This window comes from Ammospiza nelsoni, chromosome 6, assembly GCF_027579445.1.
Source record: "Ammospiza nelsoni isolate bAmmNel1 chromosome 6, bAmmNel1.pri, whole genome shotgun sequence".
Taxonomy (NCBI): Eukaryota; Metazoa; Chordata; class Aves; order Passeriformes; family Passerellidae; genus Ammospiza; species Ammospiza nelsoni.
Genome location: NC_080638.1, coordinates 6365020 through 6387955, shown reverse-complemented (window position 1 = coordinate 6387955; position 22936 = coordinate 6365020). Strand labels below are relative to the sequence as shown.

General features: G+C 38.8%; 1 protein-coding gene across 2 annotated transcripts in view; it reads left to right on the top strand.

The window, feature by feature from the left end:
• FAR1 (fatty acyl-CoA reductase 1) overlaps positions 1 to 16191 on the top strand; it is a 33724-nt gene extending 17533 nt beyond the window's left edge. For both annotated transcript variants that reach the window (XM_059475447.1, XM_059475448.1), the window contains exons 5-12: positions 372 to 549; positions 1099 to 1143; positions 1251 to 1369; positions 1847 to 1914; positions 3431 to 3602; positions 9730 to 9859; positions 11132 to 11259; positions 13236 to 16191. In XM_059475447.1, coding sequence (XP_059331430.1) covers positions 372 to 549; positions 1099 to 1143; positions 1251 to 1369; positions 1847 to 1914; positions 3431 to 3602; positions 9730 to 9859; positions 11132 to 11259; positions 13236 to 13398 — 1003 coding nt within the window. In that variant the 3' untranslated portion in view covers positions 13399 to 16191. The remainder of the gene's footprint in view (positions 1 to 371; positions 550 to 1098; positions 1144 to 1250; positions 1370 to 1846; positions 1915 to 3430; positions 3603 to 9729; positions 9860 to 11131; positions 11260 to 13235) is intronic.
• Positions 16192 to 22936: the final 6745 nt, after the last annotated feature.

The following is a 22936-nucleotide window of genomic DNA, read 5'->3' as shown; positions in this document are numbered from 1 at the left end:
GCAGTGATATCACTTTGTAGATAATACAGTGAGCCTGTGTTCCAAAGACTAATTTGCTGTGTCTGCATTCCATCTTTGAGAATTTGGTTGGCAGAATTTGGATTATTGTAAATGAGTGTACTGCTTGCTCTGTAGTTGGTGTGTTACAAATGAATTCTCAGGGCAAAAAATAAATCCCAGTATGCTTCTTTTGTTGGACACTGAACATGCAAGCCTTCATTTTTCTGAGAAATTTGTTTTTGCTTAGGTGTGTGTCTGTTTTTGTTTAAATGAGGAAAAAATAGTCATGGCAACTACACCATTTCACACCCCACCTCCCCAGTGAAGCAGCATGCAGTAATTTACACTTAATTCTTGTTTTGTTTCTTTAGGTGGATGGATGATGACCTAGTCAATGATATTACTCCTAAACTGTTAGGCAAAAGACCTAATACCTACACATACACAAAAGCCTTAGCTGAATCCGTGGTGCAGCAGGAAGGTGCAAATTTAAACCTTGTCATTGTAAGGCCGTCCATCATTGGTGCCAGCTGGAAGGAGCCTTTTCCTGTAAGTCCCTGAGCTGTCACCTGACCATCTTGCTGTAGACTGTAGTATACACTGGGAGCCTCTTTATCCAGTGAACTTTGTAGACGAAAATCTCTTGGACCATGAAGTTGTGTCTTGGTTGCTTCTGGATGACTGATAACAGTATGAGTCTAAATACTGTCAAAACTGAGCAAGAATGTATTTTGGTTCTAAAGTGAAAAACACCTGAGTTGCTAGTCTAAAAAGACTTGTAAATTTGAATACTTTGCACATAAAAGTATTTTTATGGGTAATTGCAGTTCCTTCACTAATAAGTAGATAAACGTCTTTCTGTGAAGAACCATGGTGTCCTACGTGTAGATCTCTTGTCTGAGTCATAGCACTTGTTACATCATCAGAATTTGCTATGGAAAAACTTTATTTAGCAACATGGAATTAAAAATCTTTCTCCTCTTTGGTCTCCTTTTCCTCCACCCCTTTACCTATATAGAAACTGCTCAGATTTTCACTTGCAGCTGCTGACTTCAGTATGCTCTAACCAAATCCTTTCCCTCTCTCCCTTCCTAATAGGGCTGGATTGATAACTTCAATGGACCTAGTGGTATCTTCATTGCTGTAAGTAATGAATATACTTAATTTTCCCCCTCCTTTTGGGAGGCAGAAAAGCTTCATATGTTTCACTGCTGGGTCTTCTGTCTCTCTTTGTTGTTTTGTTCTTCAAGGCAGGAAAAGGAATTCTTCGAACGATGAGAGCTTCCAACGATGCATTAGCAGATCTTGTCCCAATAGATGCTGTTGTCAATACCACACTTGCAGCAGCCTGGTATTCTGCAATTAATAGGTATAAATAGTGACAAAAGAGAGTACTGAGTATTTGGAAATGATATTGTGTGTTTAGTAAAGCAGTCTTGTATTGAAATCCTTGTCAGTGTCCTGCTGTTCCCTCAGGACAAAGCAATCTAAGGTTCTGACAGCTTAGTGTCTCAAAGGGTAACTTGCTTATGCCAGAGGAAGATAGCACCTTCTGATATTATGAAGATATGTCTGAAAATTCTCTCCTGGGTCTTGTTTGTAATCAATACAAGCTGTAGTAGTGTAGGTGATGCCTTCTCAGAAATAATAATAAAAAAAAAAGATAATTAAAGAAGGAGAAAAATACTGGAAGATACTAAAGCAAAGAATCCACCATGAGACTGTGCTTTCTGCTTTATATAAATGATGCTGTTGAGGGGAAGCATAATTTTGGGCATCTGTTCTGTTTGTGTTTTCAAAAGGTTGTTTTTCTTCTAACTTGCTCTTTCATCTTCTTTTTCCCCAGACCAAAAAAAGTCATGGTATATAACTGTACAACAGGTGGCACCAATCCTTTCCACTGGAGTGAAGTTGGTAGGCCATGTTTCTTCTTTCTCATTAACCTTAATATAAAAAGAAAATCAAACAGGTTATAATCAGTAAACCATAATGCATTTTTATTTTTGAAACTGGTATTTTAGCCATACCTCTCAATTTTGCAGTGAACTGTGCTTTCTCATTAGCTTCCACTGTTAATTCTTCCCCCCCTCCCCCTGCAGCATTTCATTTAGTTCTTATTGGTATTTTTCTTTGTTACTCTTATTCCAGTATTAACTTAAACTATGGGAGAACTGATTTTTCTGTTTGCTTCTGCCATGACCTAATCCACAGAGGGTAGGTAGTGTGTGGAGAGGAGCATTGCTCAGAGGAGCAGCAGTGATGCTGGCTGTAATGCCAACATCAATAAATACATATGAAAAAACATATGAATAAGCAGCCCACAATTAAATGTTTTGTACATCTGCATAATTGAGAGGTCTGGTAATAGTTTTGCCCTTGTGTAGCTCTTTGTGTTTGGCTTAAGCTGATTGTTGGTTGAGGTGGCTTTTTTAATATTCAGATTGTTGCATGACACTTGAACAATTCATGTACAGGGAAGGGTAGCCTTTAAGGAAATATGACCACTTGTTTTCAACTCTGAGATATCCTGACTAAGATGTAACCCACAGGCCAACAGCTTTGTAATAGTGAATGTTGTAAAGAACAATTCAGGCTGTTTGGCATAGTAAAACCTTTTATTAGTTTTCAGTTTTCCTAGAAATTGAGTTCTGAAACTCAGATTTTTTTTTTTTTCTTTCAGCTAACCTCAATACTTAAATCCATTTTACTTGCTTTTGCCCATTTTACGTGGATTTGTAGTTGCAAACATTATTGCTTCAATTAAACTTTGAGAATTGCTGACTTCACTTGTATCCCAAGTGAATCAAGGTATTTAAGTGCTGTCTATAAACAACAGCATAAAGTTATAAGAGGAGATTTAAAGGAGAGGTGAATTTCCACATAACTTTTAAAAACCCTGATCCTGCAATATCTGTTAGGTACTGAATTTGCAGGTGTTATCAAGACTTTCTCATGAAGTCCCACCCTAATTGCTTTTTTCTTAATGCCCAAATTTGGATAAATTGGTTGAAAATATCATTTCAAATCACTTCAGATTACTGCAGAGTCCTCAATCTGTTCTAAAATTCTTTACACAAGTGATCAGAATAACCCTCTTCATGAACTGTAGATAACTATTTAAATAGCTTTACTTGCTTTATAAACTGAAATTGTTGTCAGTGTTTGAAACTACCAACTTCTAAGGTAGGGAACAGAAAGAGAGAAGCTGCAGTGAAATATGAAGATGAGGGCATAAACCATCTCTTGATTATAATGAGAACCAGTTCAAGAGTATTTTAAGTTAAAAGCTTATAACTATGCATTGTAGAAGAGTTATGGTGGTTATTTCAATAAGACCCTCCTGTTGATGCTGTACCCTGTCATGTACTTAGAAAAGCATTACATTTGACATAGTGATTATCGAAGCTGTTGTGCAACTTTTCTTTCTCAGAATACCATGTAATTTCCACTTTCAAGAGGAACCCTCTCGAACAGGCCTTCAGACGGCCCAATGTAAATCTAACTTCCAATCACCTTTTATATCATTACTGGATTGCTGTAAGCCATAAGGCCCCAGCATTCCTGTATGATACCTACCTCAGGATTACTGGAAGAAGCCCAAGGTAATGCTGACTGGCTCTGCCTTGTTTGTTCCTCTGACTTTTAAATGAAGCTATGCTTACACTGTGTTGTGTGTTGATTTTAACTTTTTTGGTATTTTTTTTTTCCCCTGAATGTTTTGTGACTAAAACTCAACCTTTTTTCCTGAGAACAGGTCCTGGAATTCAAAGTGGCTTTGAACTTTCTAGCAAAAATGAGATAGATCTTGGATAGTCTGGGGGTTTGAGTAGTCAAGAAAATTAAAAGATATAGAAGTGATGTTTATTCTTGGAAAATAAATACTAAAAATATGTTGATCCTTATTTTTTCCTACAGAAAGCATCATGAGTAAGAATTACAAGATATATCCGCTAGAAAAAGTAGCGAGAGAACCTGCCTTTAATTTTTCCTACAACCCCCTCTTGTTTTACTGCCGGTGTGCAGAGAACCTTTTAGTGTTTTTCTTCCTTGATGTTTTGCTCATGTTGACAGGTCGGAAACCATGGTAAGAAGGACAGGGCTAAAAATATCTTGCCCATAAGGTGGTGGAGACTTGTAAAGAAGACATGGCCTGGGCACTATCTAGGTTTACTAACTAAGCAGTAAGAATCCAGTGGCTGCATTTTGAAGAGTTTAATGACTGGCCTAACAATGCTGTCCAAGGGATGTCTTGGATCAGAATCCTAGTCAGTCATTAAACTCTAGGAGGTGGCTTGTGTTAAGGTTGTTGTTGCTTTTATAAACTGAAAATGGAATGGGGGACTGGTCTTTTCATTGCAGATTATTCCTGTAGATGATACAAATCGACCTGGTACGTTGGTTTGTATCATCTCAACATTCCATTCAGTTTATAATATTTAGGCTAGTATTTGGCTAACTAAAGCGGTGAATATAATAGGCTAAACTAAATCATGTAGAAGGTATATAAGGTACCACTACAATTTGTGTCAGATTTGCAAAGCCACACGGCCTTAACTAATTTCTTGTGTTACATTTTCATAAGCATTTGCCTTCAGACTATAAAACCTCCACTGTCATGACAGTGTATTGATACAAATGGTATTCATTTGTTGTCCTGTAGTCTAGGTCTGTCTTTACAGCACTGGATGAGTAGAAAGGAGCTGTGTAAATGGTTTGTAGGGGAAAACCTCTCAGCTGCAACAGTGTAATTCTTAAAGCAGCAGCAGTGGCAGTCTGTACAATAATCTTCCCACATTAAAAAGTTTAAAGACTTTCAACTCTAAAGAAGGTATTGTATATAAAACATCCTAGCTTCCGGGTTCTCTTGCATTTTTTAAGTTATTTTTAATAAAAATTGATAGAAATTCCCTGACAGATATGAAAACTTCATCCCTCATTAAAATAGTTATGCTATAAATGCCAATGTCCTGTCTTCTGCATGGCTGGGAAGGAGTGCTGCCAGAATCTTGTCAGGCTTTGAAAGGCAGCTGGTCTGCTGAGTATTTGACCAGTGGGAGTAAAATGAGGCTGTGAATAATCATGCAGTTTAGAATATTTAGCTTAGGTTTTATATTCTAACATATGAATTGAATGTTGATTCTAGTTTTTGCTTTTCCTAGAGTTCTTACTTGATGTCTAAAGATGGAATTTAGGACTTTTGTCACTCCTGGTACAATTGGTGACATTAATACTTTACAGAATAAAAAAGAGATGTTTACTGATATGAATATTCATACTTAGCTTACTATAACAGTGATTGGATGGGTTTCCTATGAAGAAGGGATGGCATAATTAAAAATGTGACCTTTTCCACTGTGATTTACCAGAACAACAGTATAGTAAAAATGAAATAAAATGAGCACAAGAAAATACAAATACTTTGCTAACCTGCCTTTACATGGGTGGGTGCTTGCCCTCTCTGTGCTGAGTACACTGAACTCTCTACAAGAAAAATAAGTAATGAAATCACTGTGCAGGTTTAACTGCACTCTTGTCATACCATCAGGATATTGTACTGCAATCAAATGAAAAATTTTATCAAGTAGAAGAAAAGGAAGAAGCTAGAAATAGATCAGGTCTATGATCCTTCAGAATTAAATGATTATGTTAGTAATAATAAAAATTAAAACAAAAAATCTTCCTATTTTCAAAGCATTTATCTGTTGTAATCTTTCTGCAATGGGGAGTCAATTTTTTGCACCTCACTTGTGGAAGCAATGTTTTTGATAAAATGGAAATATTTTTGCTGTTTTTGCATCTAGTTGAAGGTTCTTGAATTAAACGATTCTCTGATAGTATTAAAAGGTAAGGAAAGGGAAGGAAGAAATAACCTATGTAGTATTTCTTCCAAATTTGTATAGAAAGAACATGTACAAAAAGGACTGGCATAATGAAGATTTAATATTTTATACTAAATAATGCTCTAGCATTGTGCAGTTATGTAATTAGTGGTAATAAACCTTAGCATTGAAGTTTAAAGGTAGTGTTGTTGGTAGCTTGCCACACATACCTAGTTGCAAAGCAGAGCTTACTAGTTGTCTAGTTATCTTTAACACAAGGCATAGTTTGCTCCTGTAGCTTTCCATAGTGCTTAGCATGACAGAACTGTGTGTTTTTTAAAAGCAGTTTGGTATATTTGAAATGTTAAAGCCTTTAAAAGTGCACACCAAGCAGATCTTCCCAGTTGCTCTGAGAAAATAGCATGTGATGTGAAATATTTAAAGTTGTAGTTCAGAGATTTCTGCAGCAATTCTTCTGTTACTGCTTCTTAGAAAGCTAAAGGAAAGGTGTGGCTGATATATGGAGTGAGATATGAAATTAGGTCTTTTTACATCTTGTCATTTCAATTTAAATCTTCTTAAAACTGGAAGCATCTTTCATGTAATTACTGTCTTACAAACCAGAAATTAATTAGAAGCAAATCATGTTAAATAGATCAATACATTTTTATACCTTGACAGTGCTTAAATTGTGTGCTTAAAGCAACCACAGAGCTGCTGGAAAGATAAGAATTCAGTAGTGTGTCTTACAGTTCAAAATTTACATCCTGGTGAAAATCTGAACCAAGACAAATCTAAAAGCTTGTTTTGTGTTTTTTAGAGGAGTCTTTAAAAGAAAGTAATTATCTGTAATGCTTCTGCAGAGACTTGCAGACTGGCAGCCTGTAGATCCACTGTATTTGGCATCAGGACTGTTTTAACATGGAGACAATAAGTTGCGTGCAAGACTTCTTCAAATTGCAGTTATAGCCTTAAGCCAGGTCACTTTGAATTGTCTGATACAGAAACAAGCCCACCTAACTTATGGTTAATTGAACTAACTTGCTTAAACTTTTAATTCCTGTGATGTGCTTCTCAAACTGTTGTAATGTGCTTGGTCTTGATGGCAGTTAGGACTGCAGAAGCAGGAGGCAAAATTGTACCTTGAATCTGGGCACAAGTCACCCAGACTGGCTGCTCAGGTCTGTGAGATGGTCACAGGGCTGGCTTTTTTCTGTCTTCAGCTGATGAAGAAGCTGTGAGGCAATGCTTGGTCTTGTACTGACTGGTTGTATTTGGTGTTGGTATTTATGACTTGTGTCCAGTGGCTGTCTTTGGAATAACTAACCTTCAGAACATGAGGGAGAAAGTTCCATTGTGTGACTTGGTGCTGGGTTTTGAGTCATGTGTGTTGCCATTCACAGGAGGAGCATGGTGCCATTGCAGTTCCAGCTTAGTCTGCCAGAGCCACACCAGTGTCCACTAAAGGGCACTCATTGCTGACATCTCTCAATGTCACCAGGCTGCTTTTTCCTCCCCTCAAAGAGAAGTGTAGTTTCCTGTTGATTTAGTGCAAACCAGCAAGGTGTCACAGAGAAACTTGGTCCACTTCCTCCAGCTTTGTCATTTATCAAGCAGCTGAGATAATGTGCAGAACTGGATTATTTGGGCTGGTAGAGAAAGAAATTAACCCTACAAAGAAAAATTTTTCCTTGATGAGTTGAATCAGCTGGTTCTATGGTCAGCTGCTAAATCCAATTTGAGTTGGAGAGAGGGAGGGAAAAAAACCCCTCTTTTAAGCTTTTTTTGGCTGTAATCAGCTTAGCTAAGCTCTAAAGTCATATCCATGAGCAGAGGCAAAAAGAATCCCAGCGCAGTTTTGCATTAGTTTAAATTTAGGGTTTTGTTGTTTTTTTTTTTGTTAAGAAAAGAATGAAAACCAATGTCAGTGTCCAGAAACAAGTTCAAAACATGCACTTATCTAATCAGATATTCATTTGCTCAGTTGGTATTTTGCAGAGGCACAAGGTTTTTGAACAGTAGCAGCCAAAGCGCTCTAAAATTCAGCTGCTTGTCCAGCTTAGCATAAGGACACAGACTGGGAAGGTTCAAAAGGGCAAGTCAGGTTAAATAATCTTCAGACTGTCAGTGGACAGAGCTCTGCAAAAAGGCTTAAATGCTGTTTGGCACTAATTTTATCCAAGCTCTGAGGTCTTTTTGGCTTATCTGACCAGTGAGATCTTTGCTTTCCAAGTTTTGAGTTATTTTCCTAATTTTTTGACATAACTAACATACATCCCCTTTTTTTTGGTTCAATGTGGTCTTGGTTGCACAGGATATGTTTTGGATGCAGAGTTTATATTCCCAATTATTTCTGCATCAGGGGAGCTCCAGTTCAACTCAGTCCTCATTGGTGTCACCTTGCCCAACTGGTGAAAATCTAAGCAGGTGTTTGAAAGCTCCTAGAGGTGCTTAGTAATAAAATCAGCTGCTGATCTAACACCTGAAGTAATTTCTGAATTGGTAGATATATTTCTATGAGGTTTAAAAAAAGATATGCTTTTTGTGCTTTAGATATTACATTAGTCTCTGTGGTTTGTGTTGCTCTATTCCATTCTGTGAGAAGAAAAAGAGGAAATTTTAATGTTTTAGATACTGAGATGCCAGCTGCTAGTAAGGGACACTAATGCAATGCAAAATACTCTCTTTAGAAGAGTTTCTGGGACAATCCCTTCAACAAGTATGAGGGCATCAAGATGCATTCAAATGCATTGCAGCTTTCAGAGAAAAATAAGTTTGTTTTTATTGCTTCTGTCATCTTTCTTGGCAAAATCTACCTTCAGAAAACCATTTCCTGTTAGTAGTGGGTTCCGCTTTCTTTGCCTCCCCCCTTACTGTTGTGCTTGAAAGGATCCATGTCCTGCTATAAGGATCAAATTGGAAGCAGTTTTCCATTTGTGTGAGATGGAAATACCTTGAGCACTCAAAGCAGGAATTTAATAGCATTAGGCCATGTGGTACTAGTTAGTACTTATTAAAATTGAGTGGCCATCTCTAGCACTGAGACACTTGAAACAATTTTCTTGTCACAAATGTGGAAGCTTTGCATGTGAGAGGCTGGATGACTCATATTTTTTTTTTTTTGGCCCACTTTGGATTGTATGATCAAAGAGAAACTTGCCCAAATTGATCCTTATAACATAATTTTTCTGTATTCCAAGTGATGATTTTATAGAGTTTCTTCCTCTGCATAATAAAGGATGATGGAAGGTATTTCTGCATATTTTGAAGTAGCATAGAACACGATCTGCTATGATCTGTCTGTGCCCTTAAATATTTTCCTGCCCTTTGCTGCTGGTGGTTTTAAGCCTTGATCTCTTAGTAACCATGATGAAAACCTCTGTTCTGTTACAGAGATGTGGTCTTGCACAATGTGCAGGAAGATCAGGGCAGCTTCCTCCCTTATTTAAGGGAAGGTCCTGCACAGACATTGTGCTCTGTGCAATCTGAGACTTCTGTCAAGTCAGACTCTTGAGTACAGTTGAATATTCCAGTGTGCTGAAGGCAAAATGGTTCCATCTCCCTGTCCCAAACTAAGAGTTACCAGCAGAAGACAACATATTGTTCCCCCTAATAAAAAAGAAAAAAAAATGTTAATTTACAATTCCACTGGGAAGTAGGATTAGGAAAAAAAGGACTGTGACAATTTCTGGTTTATGCAGAAATTGGACAGCCAAAGTTCACTTCAATACTATGCAGAAATATCCTATTGATGTAATATCATATGCTTTAGGTACATCTTGCTTTAGGCAAGATGGGATTTTTGGAGGTGGGGTAGGGGGTTGGAGGGTACAAAATGTTATTGTCTATTTCCCTTGTTGGAACTACCCTTTACCCCTGTAACATGTCTGCTCCATGCCTCGGGTTGCAGGATGATGAAGACGATAACACGTCTTCACAAGTCCATGATGTTTTTAGAGTACTTTACCAGCAATTCTTGGACCTGGAACACTGAGAACATGACCATGCTGATGAACCAGCTCAGCCCTGAAGACAAAAAGGCAAGTGGCTGTGTGCTGTGGCCATGGGGGCTGAGAGGGGGCAGCAGCTCAGCAGTGCAAGATAGAATAAGGAGCTGCTGGAAGGTGCAGCTGAGCTGGGAGGAGCTCTCACTGCAGGTTCCTGGGAGATCCTTTCACATGTGCCAGGCCTGTGTGAAAAGCTACATCAGTGACACGAGGAGATGAAGGAGGGCAAGGAGAAGTGAAACGAGGATGACAGTTTGTTGAGGAAGAAGGAAAAGTTGTTTCTTCCCAGGTTTAACTTTACTCCAAATTTTCCCTACCTCCTCCACCAACAATGGCTCAGGTGCCCCAGCTGAATTTCAACTTCCCTTCTGCTATGACTTTGTTGGTTAGTATTCAGCAGAATAAAAATTACCAGTTAAAGTTCTAAAAGCTCAGATTCCCTTATGCATTTGGAACAATTTTGTCATTCTTGAGATGTCTTTGCTGCTGAAGTGTTTTCCAGTAGTTACATTCCAGAAAAGCTGCCAGATTCCTATGTAAGCTGTCTAAATGTAGGAAATAAAATAGCTTTTGGTGATTTTTATGTGGATGGTATTTCCACCCCTTCCTGTCTTCTTGCCTCCTCCTAGCAACTTGAGTTCAGGAAAAACTTGAAAACCAAAATGCCAGACAATTTGAGCTGTTTGTATTTTCAAATTGCTGCATTTTGTTGGGATTTAAACACTGTTACTGTAGAATCTTGAGACGAAGAAATCAATACATCAGTAAAAAACTTTTGTATCAAATTCATCATAGTGATCTTTTCTCCTAAAGAAGGCATTTAGATGTAAATCTGTATTGAAATATATTTAAAATCTAACAGTATTTAAAATATAACCGTACAACTCTAAGCACAGCTAACAGCACCCTGCACTTACCAAACAGTGAACTTGGCACAGAGCAGTGTTTATTATAGAGCTTATTAGAATAATTTTGTTGCTTAAAAATAAATAACCTACTAGGAAATAGTTATTTTTAGAATGGAATTCCTTACAGACAGTTGAAGTGGGAAAACTGAGAAGTGGAGAGAAGAGGAGGGAAAATAAGGCATGAAGTGATTGAAATTTGGAAGAGATTATGTCACGAGCTGGTGGTTGAATCAGAAATGGAACCTAAATCTGGACTGTCTCTAGGATTAAGGATAGAATAACCTTCTTGTGTCAAAGGCAAATTGGATTTATCTGGAATAAAGACATTTATTTTCATTTAAATGATACAGGGGTGAATTTTTAGGCAACTAACAGTGAAAGCTTTTCTCTTATGCAGACATTTAATTTTGATGTTCGACAACTACACTGGGCAGAATATATGGAAAATTACTGCCTGGGAACAAAGAAATACGTGCTGAATGAAGAAATGTCAGGCCTCCCTGCAGCTAGGAAACACTTAAATAAGTAAGTGTAATCTTAATTTTTTTTCTTAAAGTTTAATTTTATATTTTCTATGCCCTGCATAGGTTTGCTTTTCCATGTCATGATTCAGTTGTTCTTCATAGCAACTGTTTAGGTTTTCCACAATTCTTCTGTTCCAGTCCAGTGGTCTGAAGCATTTTCAAAAACATTTGTTGTTCCTGAGTTGCTCCCCAGAATTAATAGTTGCAGTATCAGTCTGGGATCACTGATGTGAATGCTGTAATTCAGGCTTTTGATTTTACCCAAGCATCTTTTGGAAGGTCAAAGCTACGTGGCTACACAGGTCAGAATGGCTTCTTTGGGGAGTTTAATAGAACAATAGCTGTTCTGGGAATGTGATCTTTTGAGGCAGGTAAATAAACAGGCAGAGACTCTGCACTTCAGAGCAGGACACTTTGTTGGTGCTCTAGGATGACCTCCTTTGGCCTTTTCTCTGTGACTTAATTCCTGCCATTTGGAGGGATTGATACTGTCCAGAATTTTATTAAGCACAATTGTCCTTGTTTTGTTCTTGGCTGATTCATCAAGGCAGCTGTAGTCTTTGATTTCTCTTTTTTAAAAGCGAAATAAAAATCATCTTGTTCTGCAATGCTACATCATGTCTGCAAGCCTGATAGCACACAGAGAAACAATCCATGTTGTGATTTGTGACTCCAGGTTGTTGTCATTCTAAAGACAAGGATTTGCAGCTGTGGAAGAGTTTGGTCTATGTTAAAATGACAAATATACTTCTGAAAGATAGGATCTGTGATAATTGTGGAAATAGCTAAACAAGTGTCCCTTCTGGGTTGTTTTGTTAGGGTGGTTTATTAAATTTCTGTTTAGATACCATTGAAAAGTGAATAGAAATTATCACATGGCTGCTGTTCTTTGTGCAAAGGATCATAGTGAAAATGACTCGAGAAATAATCTTGTATTAGAGCAGCCTCTGGTTGCCCCCAGCTCTAAAGTTTGTAAGTGGATTGTTTAGCAAGAGGTTTAGATTCTGACTTGCGTTTGCTCTGAGGTATTAATTTGGTCTCTTTTATTACCATCTAGTTCTTAACTCTAATCTGAATTTGCAGTCTGCTGCCTTGGAATTAACCAGATTTGGCAGCCCAGGTGACATTTTTCTCTAGGGAACCACTGGGTAGATTTGTTCCTCAAGTGGAAAAGTATGCTTTTGTAACACAGATTTTAGCTGTTTTTCTCTGCAAATAGGATTTGTAAAGGAACCCAGCCTTACCTGTAAACAAGATAAAGGATAAAGATTTCAAGGTTTTGCAAGATTTCCCTGAAAAGAGCTGCCTTTAAAATATAAATTGTCATGATCTACTAAGCCAAAGAGATTGCTCTGTTTCTAAGTAATCTGAACAAATTCTGGGTGCTGTTTTTCTTGACGTTTCCATCTCTACAGGTGAAAAGTGCTAAAAAAGCACAGTGCTCTAGAAAGGTCACTTAGTTTATCCTGCACTTTCAATGTAGCTCCTTGAGAAGTAAGGAGTTTGAAATTGCAGTGAAGAGGGTGGAAATATCTGGAAAATTTGATGAGTTCTTATGATGGGGTGAGGCATTTTGGTTTTTTTTCTTGTTATTGTTATCAGTGGCAGTTACAGTTATTTTTACGTATTTAAGAAGTTTTAAATACATGGTAGAGAAAAGGAAAGTTCAGAGTGTTAAATATTTTTTGGTTGGCAGCCTTCTATAGGTAAGTTATCACTGTGATGTTGGCTTTAGGAGGTTTCCATCAAGCAGCTCTAAAGCAGAAGTACATGTGGTGAGCAACAGGTTACAATTCTATTTTCAGCAGTGAAAAGCCTTCTCTGTTTGTTATTCACTTCTGTCATTACTCGTAATGTATCTTGAGATGAACAGATAAACAAGTTGTATTCTACACCAGAAATTAATTTTTAGAGTGTTCTTTTTCCCTCGGAGTCGTTGCAGGTTGGCCCTTAGTGATGGCTTTTGTTTCTCCCCAGGTTGAGGAACATTCGCTACGGCTTCAACACGATCCTCGTGATCCTGATCTGGCGCATCTTCATCGCGAGGTCACAAATGGCCAGAAACATCTGGTACTTTGTGGTTAGTCTGTGTTACAAGTTCCTCTCCTACTTCAGAGCCTCCAGCACAATGAGATACTGAGGAAGAGAATTTAGCATTAGGACATCTATGCATATGGTGGTCTAACTGCACAAACCCTGTAACATGTAGTCATCTCACATTTCGTGAAGCATAATTTCGTTTTTAATTGAGGTGAGAAATAAGAGGTATGGTATTTGTAATGTTAGCTGTGTATCTTCCTGGAAAAGGAGCAAATAACAAGGGCAAGTGCCACACTGAATTGGCTTAGAAAAGCATTTAGATAACTCTGACCCAGGGAAGACATATTAGACCACTGACCAACATAACTGTGCAATTTGGAACGTGTTTGATTGGAATCTGCCTTAACATGATTCTTTTTCTTTTTAAGTTTTATTCCACACTGAGCAAGATAAATATTGGCATAGTAGATACTAGTTGCTGTAGACCTATTTATTTGAATTCTTCTAAATTACGAAGGGTTTTGCAAGTTGCAAAAGTGTACAAATGACTCTGGATCTCCTGAAATAAAATAATTGAGAGCGTTTGTAATTTGTCTTTAGGTTTTGCCACTTCTTCCCTTCCCCTCAAAGTAGGGATGCAACGAGGGTGCCTCCTTTGTTTTAAAAGAAAAAAAGAAATTAAAAAATGAACCAACCTTCCTTATTTACTGAAAGGCCTTTTGTAGATCTGGGCTTCAGAATGCACTTTGTGATTCGGTTCTGTGCTTGAACCTGGCTGCGCCCAACTTGCATTTGTGTCGGCATGAACAATTTGCTACTCTGAAAGCAGAATTGATCCTTGCATTGAGCACATGAAAGGAAGTGTTACCTAGAGAGGGGTAAATAAAGTCATTGACTGTCTTCTTTTTAATGATTTATTTTTTTTATTGAGAACACAGAGCTAGCACTTCTGACTTCAAAGGGTAAATGTAATGAAAAGGAATTCATTATGCTTGGTTGCTATTTATATTGCTGGTAATAGTAGCAGGACAAGCTGTAGACTTCCATTAAGAGATACACCTGTTTTAAGTTGTAAGCAATGTTAGCAAATACATCAAGAATTAATATTTTTTTCCAAATCTCTGAGCTGTTAAATTCGATGCATGGTCAACACCAATGCACAAGCACACTTTTTCATCCCTGTCCTAGTAAAACCTTATTTCACTGGGCAAGCAGAGTAAGATGCACCTTGCTCCAAAATGAAGAGATGTTAACAGTTCTTCCATCTATCTTATAACTTAAATTATTAGGTTTAAACCTGAAGAAATCTGGGTTTTTTCCTGCATGTTACTTTGTTTCAGTAGGGAAGACATTTGTAAAAATGGAAAGTTGTAGGAAAAGATTGAATCCTTTCTTTAATCCAAGGCAATACATGAAGATCCCTTTAAATTTTGGTTGCACAGATTTGAGAACACTGTAGTGTTCCTCTAATTCATGCACTGACCAGTACCCTTGCCCAGTGTTTGTTCATTCAAATCAGTTTGTACTGATGAATTTGTTCTTGAATCTGCCTGGAAAGGCAAATAATGACTTAATTACACAAGAACTACATTTTACTTGCCCTTGGTAGTTTTTTGTCCTATTGAATTAAATTTGTAAAGAACTTATTTTGCTATTCCTCTAAAAACTCTTACTTTAAAGAGAGCACCTTTCCTGCAGGTGTATATCTCATTTTGAAAAGATAATGGCTTCCTTGTTGAAGCTAAATATTCTGTAGTAAGTAGTTAAGCTGTAATTCCTTTTTTAAATTCCTGGTGTATATACAAAGCTAGTGATGAAAAGCCTAAATGGTCCAGGACCACACCTTGTGTGAGAGACCTCTGAGTGTGGCTGAAATCAATTAAGGCTTCTGTGCTTGGAGATGTTACACTTTAACAGATACAGTAAGTGTATGACATTTTAGCTGCCTCCCCAAGTGTCTCGCTAGACCTGAAAGTATGCTTAAGCATTCCTGAATTCTAGACTTTATTCAGAGGGGCCTCCAGTCCACTGACACCCCTTGTCCCATGTTGGCACGTAGCTGAAGTTTGCTAAAGGTAACTTCATCATACTCTGAAAGTTATTCTGTGAAACAATCCACTTAGGAATTTTGGTTGTTTCTAACTATAAACATAATATATGAACATTATAACATGATACTTGTAACCTTGATTTGTTAACACTGAGATGAACTATGGAGCCAATGAACCCATTACTTCTGGTCCAAGACACTGCTTAGAAATTTAGTCTTTTGGATGAATAACAAAGAGAGGGATTACTTTAAGCCTAAGCTTATTTAACCTCTACACTAAACATTTGCCAATTTAGAAATCCATTTTTTCCCCTCTTTGGAGACTGTTCTGTGCCCTATTGGTATTTTACACCACTTCATCAGTCATCCTGTTGAACTGACAGTAGATTCAATGTCACATTTTTTCTGCTGGTTTTGTCACTTCCTGTGGTCAGTCTGTGAAATTCTACCTGGAACTATTGGATTTTTTCCATATGGGAGCCCTGTCCTCCTGCAGTTCTTCACACCAGTGGTTGCACATAAAGGATGTTGGTCAGGAATATACTGGAACTATATTTTGGTCCACGAAGGCAGACTCAGTGTTTTGACTAGCAAGCTACAGGAGGGTTATCAGCTGGTTAATAGGAAGAGGAACAGACTGAAACAACATTATCACTGAACTGTTACTGGTATTTAAATTGGGGACCAGGAAAAAAAAAGACATTTTCCTGTAATGTTTTTCTCTGCTGTAGGAACAGATGTTTGGAAACAAATGCTAAATCTGTGAGCTTTTATATGACATAAACAGAAATATTGGGTGCCTTTGTTTGTAAACCAAAAATAAACAAATCCCTTGAAAGTGTTGTTACAGTGTCCATTGTATCTTTTTATGTTGTTTAGTCTAATTTGTGGAAAATACCAAGATAATTTAAATGCCACCTCAATATACATGAACATGCTCTTTTCCTTTGTGAGAACTATGAAAATCAAGTTCTGATTCATGAGCATTTTGAAAAAAGCAAAACCAGAGAAACTTCACAATCACAAACCGAAACCTAAACCCCAGAAAATCCACCAAACCCCCAGAATCTAAACCTGGCTTCCAGGATCTAATCCTTCATCAGAACACATGGAGAGGTATTCCTGCTCATGGTGACTGTTTTGTGTGTCAGCCTCTTTTCCCATTGCTTGTTCATTTGTACTGTTAGTTTCACATTTACTTCTTTAGCATGAACCCATCTGCATTTTCATATGGTTTAAAAAAGGTGCTGTGGTTTTGCAGAAGCTTTAGGATTAACATTTCAAGGAACTTCAGTTATTTATGGCATCTGCATTTCGTGGTGAGGGAGGGAAAGGTAGCATTAAGTCAGTGCATCACCAAAATGCTGTGGGTTTTTGTTTTCTATTTTTTGGAATATTCATTTTTCACAGATTCCTCCTCTTTTTTGTCAATAATACAATCCTAAAACTCTGCAAGCTGTGGTTGGGGGTCTTCCAGCTTTAAGCTTAACCTTTCCTTTATGACTAAAAAACCAAACCAGGATGGTTTTTGTTGATCTCAAATTCAATCTTGGAAGCAAAGAGCAAAAAGGTTTTAAGATGCTGTCCCCTATGTCTTGTGCTGTTGAACATTTTGCCCTTTCTTCATAGTACAGTGTTAAATCCTGTGTTGTTGAGAAGCAAAGAACAGGTTTGTAAAGGTAACTTGGATTGAGAAACACCCAGCATTGAGCTGGGAAGTAAAACTTCCCATAACTGTACATATTTCCCAGCCTGTTGAGTAGAGCTGAAAGCAGAAATGAAGAAAAGCCACCAAAGAATCCCTGCTCTGGAGCAATGCACTGAAGTGTATTTTTGTTTGTCAATCTCTTTGTGCCAAAGCACGAGCAGTTTTTGTCTGGCCTGGAGACACTGGCTGTGTGTTTGGGTAAATCTCCAGAAGCAGTGGAGCTGCTGGCAATTGTCAGCTCTGATTTTCAAGATGTGCCCTACCATCATAAATGTAGAAGCACAGGTCTCACTTAGCACTTTCAGTTCCAGGTTTCCTTCCTCTCTTGTGGAGCATTGCTCAGCCCCTCAGGCAGCTCTGGCCTCCTTTCTGCCTGCAGAGCACTTCCAGTTAAAGGTTGTGTAACTGAGCTGCTGCTCTGCCATCTCAAACTAAATTTAACCCCGCTTCACTTCCAAGATATTTATAAACGCTTTTCTGCTTCGTGTTATCCCAGTGCTTCTCTTCAGTGCAGGAGCCTTGGCTTTCCCTGCTCCACAGCTATTGTGACTCACTGATAGGTAATTAGTAATTTGTAATTATGCAACTGTCTCTTCTGGAATATGGAACAGTGACAGCTCCGAGCAGCTTTTCTTCTTTCTATGGGAAGCAAAAAGAACTAATTGGTGGCTAATTGGTGAAAGCACAAGTTCCAACTCATTAGTGCTCTGGAATGCTTGGAGCCATGGGCCCTAGGTAGGGTGAATGGGACTTTCTACTTCTTAATTCAGTCACAGGCATTAACCTCAAGTCTTGGGATTGTTACCATAAGCCTTTAATATCACTCTAACTGAACTGTTAGACCTTTGAGGATTGTCGTTGTGTAGCCACTCTCACTTTTGGAAAATTGGTGGCCTGACGTGGAGAAGAAAGGCCTCTTTCACTTCTTAATGCACATATGGAAACTTGCTATAGATCCTTAGAAATTAAGAAACGAAAATCACCACTTAGTTACAATGTTCTGGGGTGTAGAGTGAGCATTAGATCTTAAATTGCCTTTGCCCCTCCTGGTAGGAGTTCCTGTTGTGTCCTTTGTGTAGGAACAGCAGTCCAGTCCACCAGCAGCAGAAAGGAGCTCTGCTATTCCTGTGTTCATCAGCAAACATCTGATTTGCCACCTCTGTGAAAATTATTCAGTACTTAGACACTGTTAACTTTTGTATGTCAGCCTTAATCCATATTCAACATGGCATAATAGAATTGAATTATTTTTATCTTTATGAAACTCAGCTGCTCATCCTTTCCTTCATTCCTGATGAAATTATCCCAGAACTGGATGTCCAGGACACAAATAGTTGTGCTTGCTGTTTTAGGCACCTACTTGGGTGGAATTCAAGAATCTAAAGCCAGGAGACTTGACTTCCTCTAGTATACAGCTTTCTCAGTATGATTCAGAATCATAAGGCAAATGCTTAAAATAAGCAGAGACTTTGCAAAAGCAGTCTCATTGTGGGGTGGGAGAGACCTGTGGAAACAAAAGGAAATGGTTAAATTAAGGGAGAAGGAGGCTGAATATGGCTAATATTTGTTCTCATGTATTCTCCAGCTGTGTGAAATCACCTTTACTTTGAGAGAGACTGATGGGGGTTTTTTTGCCTCCATCTTTGAAATCAATCTTACCTTTCCTGTTTCATAAAGGTTCTCCCAGATTAGGTCAGAAACCTGCATGAGGCACACAGCACATAGGTTCAGAATCTTGTGCTTAGTAACTAAGGCAAGGATTCAAGGGAACTTCAGGCCAGATTTATGTAGGACTCACAATAATCACCTTTTTCCTCTGTTTCACTTTGCAACACTGACAATCCACTAGGCAGCTTCCGTGTTCAGGTCTTGGGTTCCATGTCCTATTGCTGAAGAAGCTTTTCAAAAAGGAAAACCTGAGCTCTGGATTTAAATATGCTTCAGTAAGTCCTGGTACTGGTGTATTTTATGGAGTGAACCAACTCTTCAAAACTCTTGGCTCCTTTGTTTTGCTTGCCCACCCCAGGTGCTGCCATTGGTGCCTCTGCTCTTTCCACCCACTCAGCTGACTTGAGACAAAAAGATTGGATGCTCTTGGCTGTAAAAGCTTCACTAATGCCAGGCACTGTAGGTAAAATGCCACTTTGGAGTTTTATTATTTTCAAATTCTACTTATTGGAAACAAATGAAAGGCTTCTAATTTGCCTGGGCTAACACACATGCACTTTTAAGGTTACTTAGCAAGCAGAGCATGTCTCACCACTTTTCAATCCAGGTGTGTGGTTTTAAGTCACAGCTAATCTCTCCTTGTCAGTGACACCCGTGGTTTTCCTCTGATAAATATTTGATTTGGAAAGAAATGCATGCAAGGTAACTCCCACTCTGGTGACTCTAATTGAAAACCAAGTCTATCCATTTTTAATAGGAATGTGCTGCACTTAGCCCATTAAGTCCCCTTTGGATAGAGCAGCTGCTGCTTTGCTGCTTCCTGCATTTCAGGAGTCCAAACAGCAGGAAATGTGACTTGAAATTCCATGGGACATGAGGTGGCTGAAGATACTGTAGGGATACTTCTACTCTGTGAAGGCTTTTTTGTAGCAGTCCTCTGGTTAGAGAGACAGAGAGCAGTTCCATGTTTGCAAGTGTTAAGTGGTCTCCCTGTTTTATCAGTCTCTGCCATGACTGCAGGGGAAGTACTGATAGGAGTTAACCTGTTGGTAGAAAATACTGGTTTTGTCTGAATTAATGAGCTGAAATATTTTTAATATGGCTTGGTAAAAAGAGGAATGCTCTGAAAACTCAGACACAGAATATGGAAGCAATTGGTGATTTTCTCCTTAAAGGTTGTCCTAACACCTATCAAATAACTTTGCTTCTAATTAGAAATGAACTTTTTAAACTTAGTGCAAAAACATCTGCCAGTTCTTCATGGCACTTCTTGTTTTTCTTCATTTCAAACTCATGCAGTCTTGCCACTTTAGCCATCCTGGTGGAAACTTGGGGGTTTTGCTTTCTGTCTTGTTTAAATGTTGTTATCCTGGGAGCCAGAATGATCAGCATTGCTGTCATGAAAGCTGAATGAACAACTTGGAAAAAGAAGCTCCTCTCACTTGCGGGAGCTTTCCAGGTGCTTGGCATGCAAGTTTAGCAATGAACCCTTTTCTGGCAGTCTTCTTTTGGGGTTAAGCTGGGAGTGTGGTGGCATGGTAAGATAACTTTCATGAAGGAGCCATCTCTTCAGGCACTTCAGAGCCAGAAAAACTCTGGAGTGTTTTTCCACTTTCCAAGTGCAAAGCCAGTGACACCTGCACACTCCCAGTAACACCCTCATAATCCTGAGGGGTTGTTGCCACCGCACTGAAATGTTTTTTGCATTTGCTGTCATAAAGCTGTTGAAACATGACAAGTGAAGATGATGACTTGCATCCCGAGGGATGATGAAAGCATGAAATCTTTGTGCAGGTCACCTTTCTCTTAATTCCTCTCCCCACCTATGCCACATGGGCTGGCTCCTGCGTTGAGATCACTTTGTTATTTTTAGAAGCCCGGGTGGGAGAGTTTAGAGCAGGTAATTATTAGCAGGTGGTGCTGCCAAAAGACACAGGTGTTGCACAGTAACTGCCTGGGGCTTTAGAGCAGAGCCAGGGGGAGTTCAGCTGTGCCTCAAGTGATGCTGAAGGAAGGGCTGCCACCACCTGAAACTGAGGGTTCCTACTGCCAGCCCTGCTGCCCAGGGTGTCTCCTGTTCCATTCTGGGCTTTTGGGAGCTGGTGGCTGCTGCATCTTCTCAGAAAGTGCTGCTGCATCTTCTCAGAAAGTGCTGCTGGTTCCCTTCAGCAGCAGCAGCAGTTTCACAGGATCCTGTAGGAAGTCAGGCAGAGATGGAGATGGACACAGAATGCAGGTGGGAGATGCTGGAAGATGGGAGGAAAAATTTCAGCCTTTTTGCAGAAATTGCTGCTTGAGGCTTGTCTAAAGCCTTCTGCCCTGATGCCTTATGATAGCAAGAAACACTTGTGCTTAAAGGAATGGGACAGTGCCAAAAAAGTGTCTGATTTTATACAACTGCATTAAATGAAACTTGCAGGGTTTGTTGGGAGTATTTGCATCTGGCTGAAAGAAGAATGGAAAATGAAAGTTAAAAAAGAAGGTAGATGGTAAATCGCTGCTCTTAAAATCTTTTTACTGCTGTCCTTTTCTTTAGGGTGGAAATTGTAACTGCCTTCGAGATTGTGGTTGGGAAGTAAACACTTTAATGAACTATTGCAAACACTGATCTTTGCTCCTGCAGGAATTGGTTTTAGTTAAATGTAAAATTGCTGTGGGGTGATGTCTCAGGCTGTTGAATTCTCTTCTGCCAAAATTAACTATCTGGGGGAAGATAAAAAGCACAAAGGCTGTGAGTGAAATTTGATTGTATTGCAGGTTTTGAACAACAGACTCCTGGCCACTGTCTGGGATGTCTTTGGGCTAAAATAATTTGAATACACGTGATGTGGGTTGTTAGGCTCTGCTTGGATTTCAGTGCACTAACATTTGGAGCTGTTTATTAAGCTTTGAGCATTTATTAAGCTTACTAGAAAAGCAATATTCACTATTCTAAGGAAGTGACATGCAATTACCCTTGATATGCACTCAGACTGTAGCATCATCAGAGCAGATTTTCTGACACTGCTGTGCTTTCACTTCTTTTTTCTTGGAGAAGAACGACTGAAGAACAGTTGTTTGTTGGGAACTGAGAAGCAGAGCCCAGGTCAGTCTCACCTGGTAATTAACTTCTTAAGCAGAGTTTTGCCTCAGGGGGCTGTTTGTAAGTGCTGCCTGCTACCAGTGTTGTGCTTTAAAAGTACGTGAGAAAACAATCTATACAGGCAATAATTTTCACACTCATTGAAGTTTAACAGTTTGCAGACTACATGATACATTGTGATATTTAGCCTGTAATAAAATTAAATATTTTCTAACTCATTGTTAAATAGCAGATTAAAATGCTAGTGCCAACTTCCAGATAAAAACCATCCCCTCTAAATTACATCATTTGCTCTTTTCTGGGTGTAAGTTCCACAAGCATATATGTGTACACGCATACATATATATATATATATATATATATATATATATATATATACACACATACACAAATGTATGAGTGTTTCCAATGGCCATCTTTGTAGCAAAAGCTTAAATTTCTAAATTTCACCTTTAAAGCACAAGCAGTGCAAGGTGAACAAGAGGATTTGCACTGCTCCAAGAAGCTGGAAGGTTTTTCATCTCCATTTCACCCTTACCAGGTGGACTGAATGCACTTTGGAGCCTTACAGCCCTGGGCTGGTTTAGTTACTAACAGCATGAGTTGTCAATAAGTTCTGCTCCAGGGCAATTGAGTTGTGAATAGAAAGGATTAGCAAAGAGTGTGAAAAACTACGCCATAAGAGCTATTTTTGTGGCTCCAGTAAGAGGTGTGCGCTGTAGTTTCTTTCCTGTTGGGGCTGAAAGCTTGGAAAATTGGAAAGTGATTTTGCTGAGAGAGGCAATGTCAGAGCTTGAAAGTGCTTTTTGCCCATGCTTGAGCAGGTAGCAAGAAATGGAGAGGTGAAAGTACAGGAGTAGCTTCAGTTGCATTGCACGACAGGCACTCTCCTCCTGCCAGTTAATGAAAACAGCCTGGGACCTTGTAACTGCACACATTGGAGGGCACAAAAAAGTCTTTTAGTTTCCCTTTTCCCACAGCTCTGCTCTAGAGTTAATTTTTAAAGCCAGCTGGAATGCAGAGCTAAGCAGCGGTCGAGGGAATGTGCTGGTACCCTGTTCACAGGAGTATTGCAGATGCTGTTGCTGTGGTGTGGTTTTTTTTGGAGTGACAACTCACTGGCACGGGGA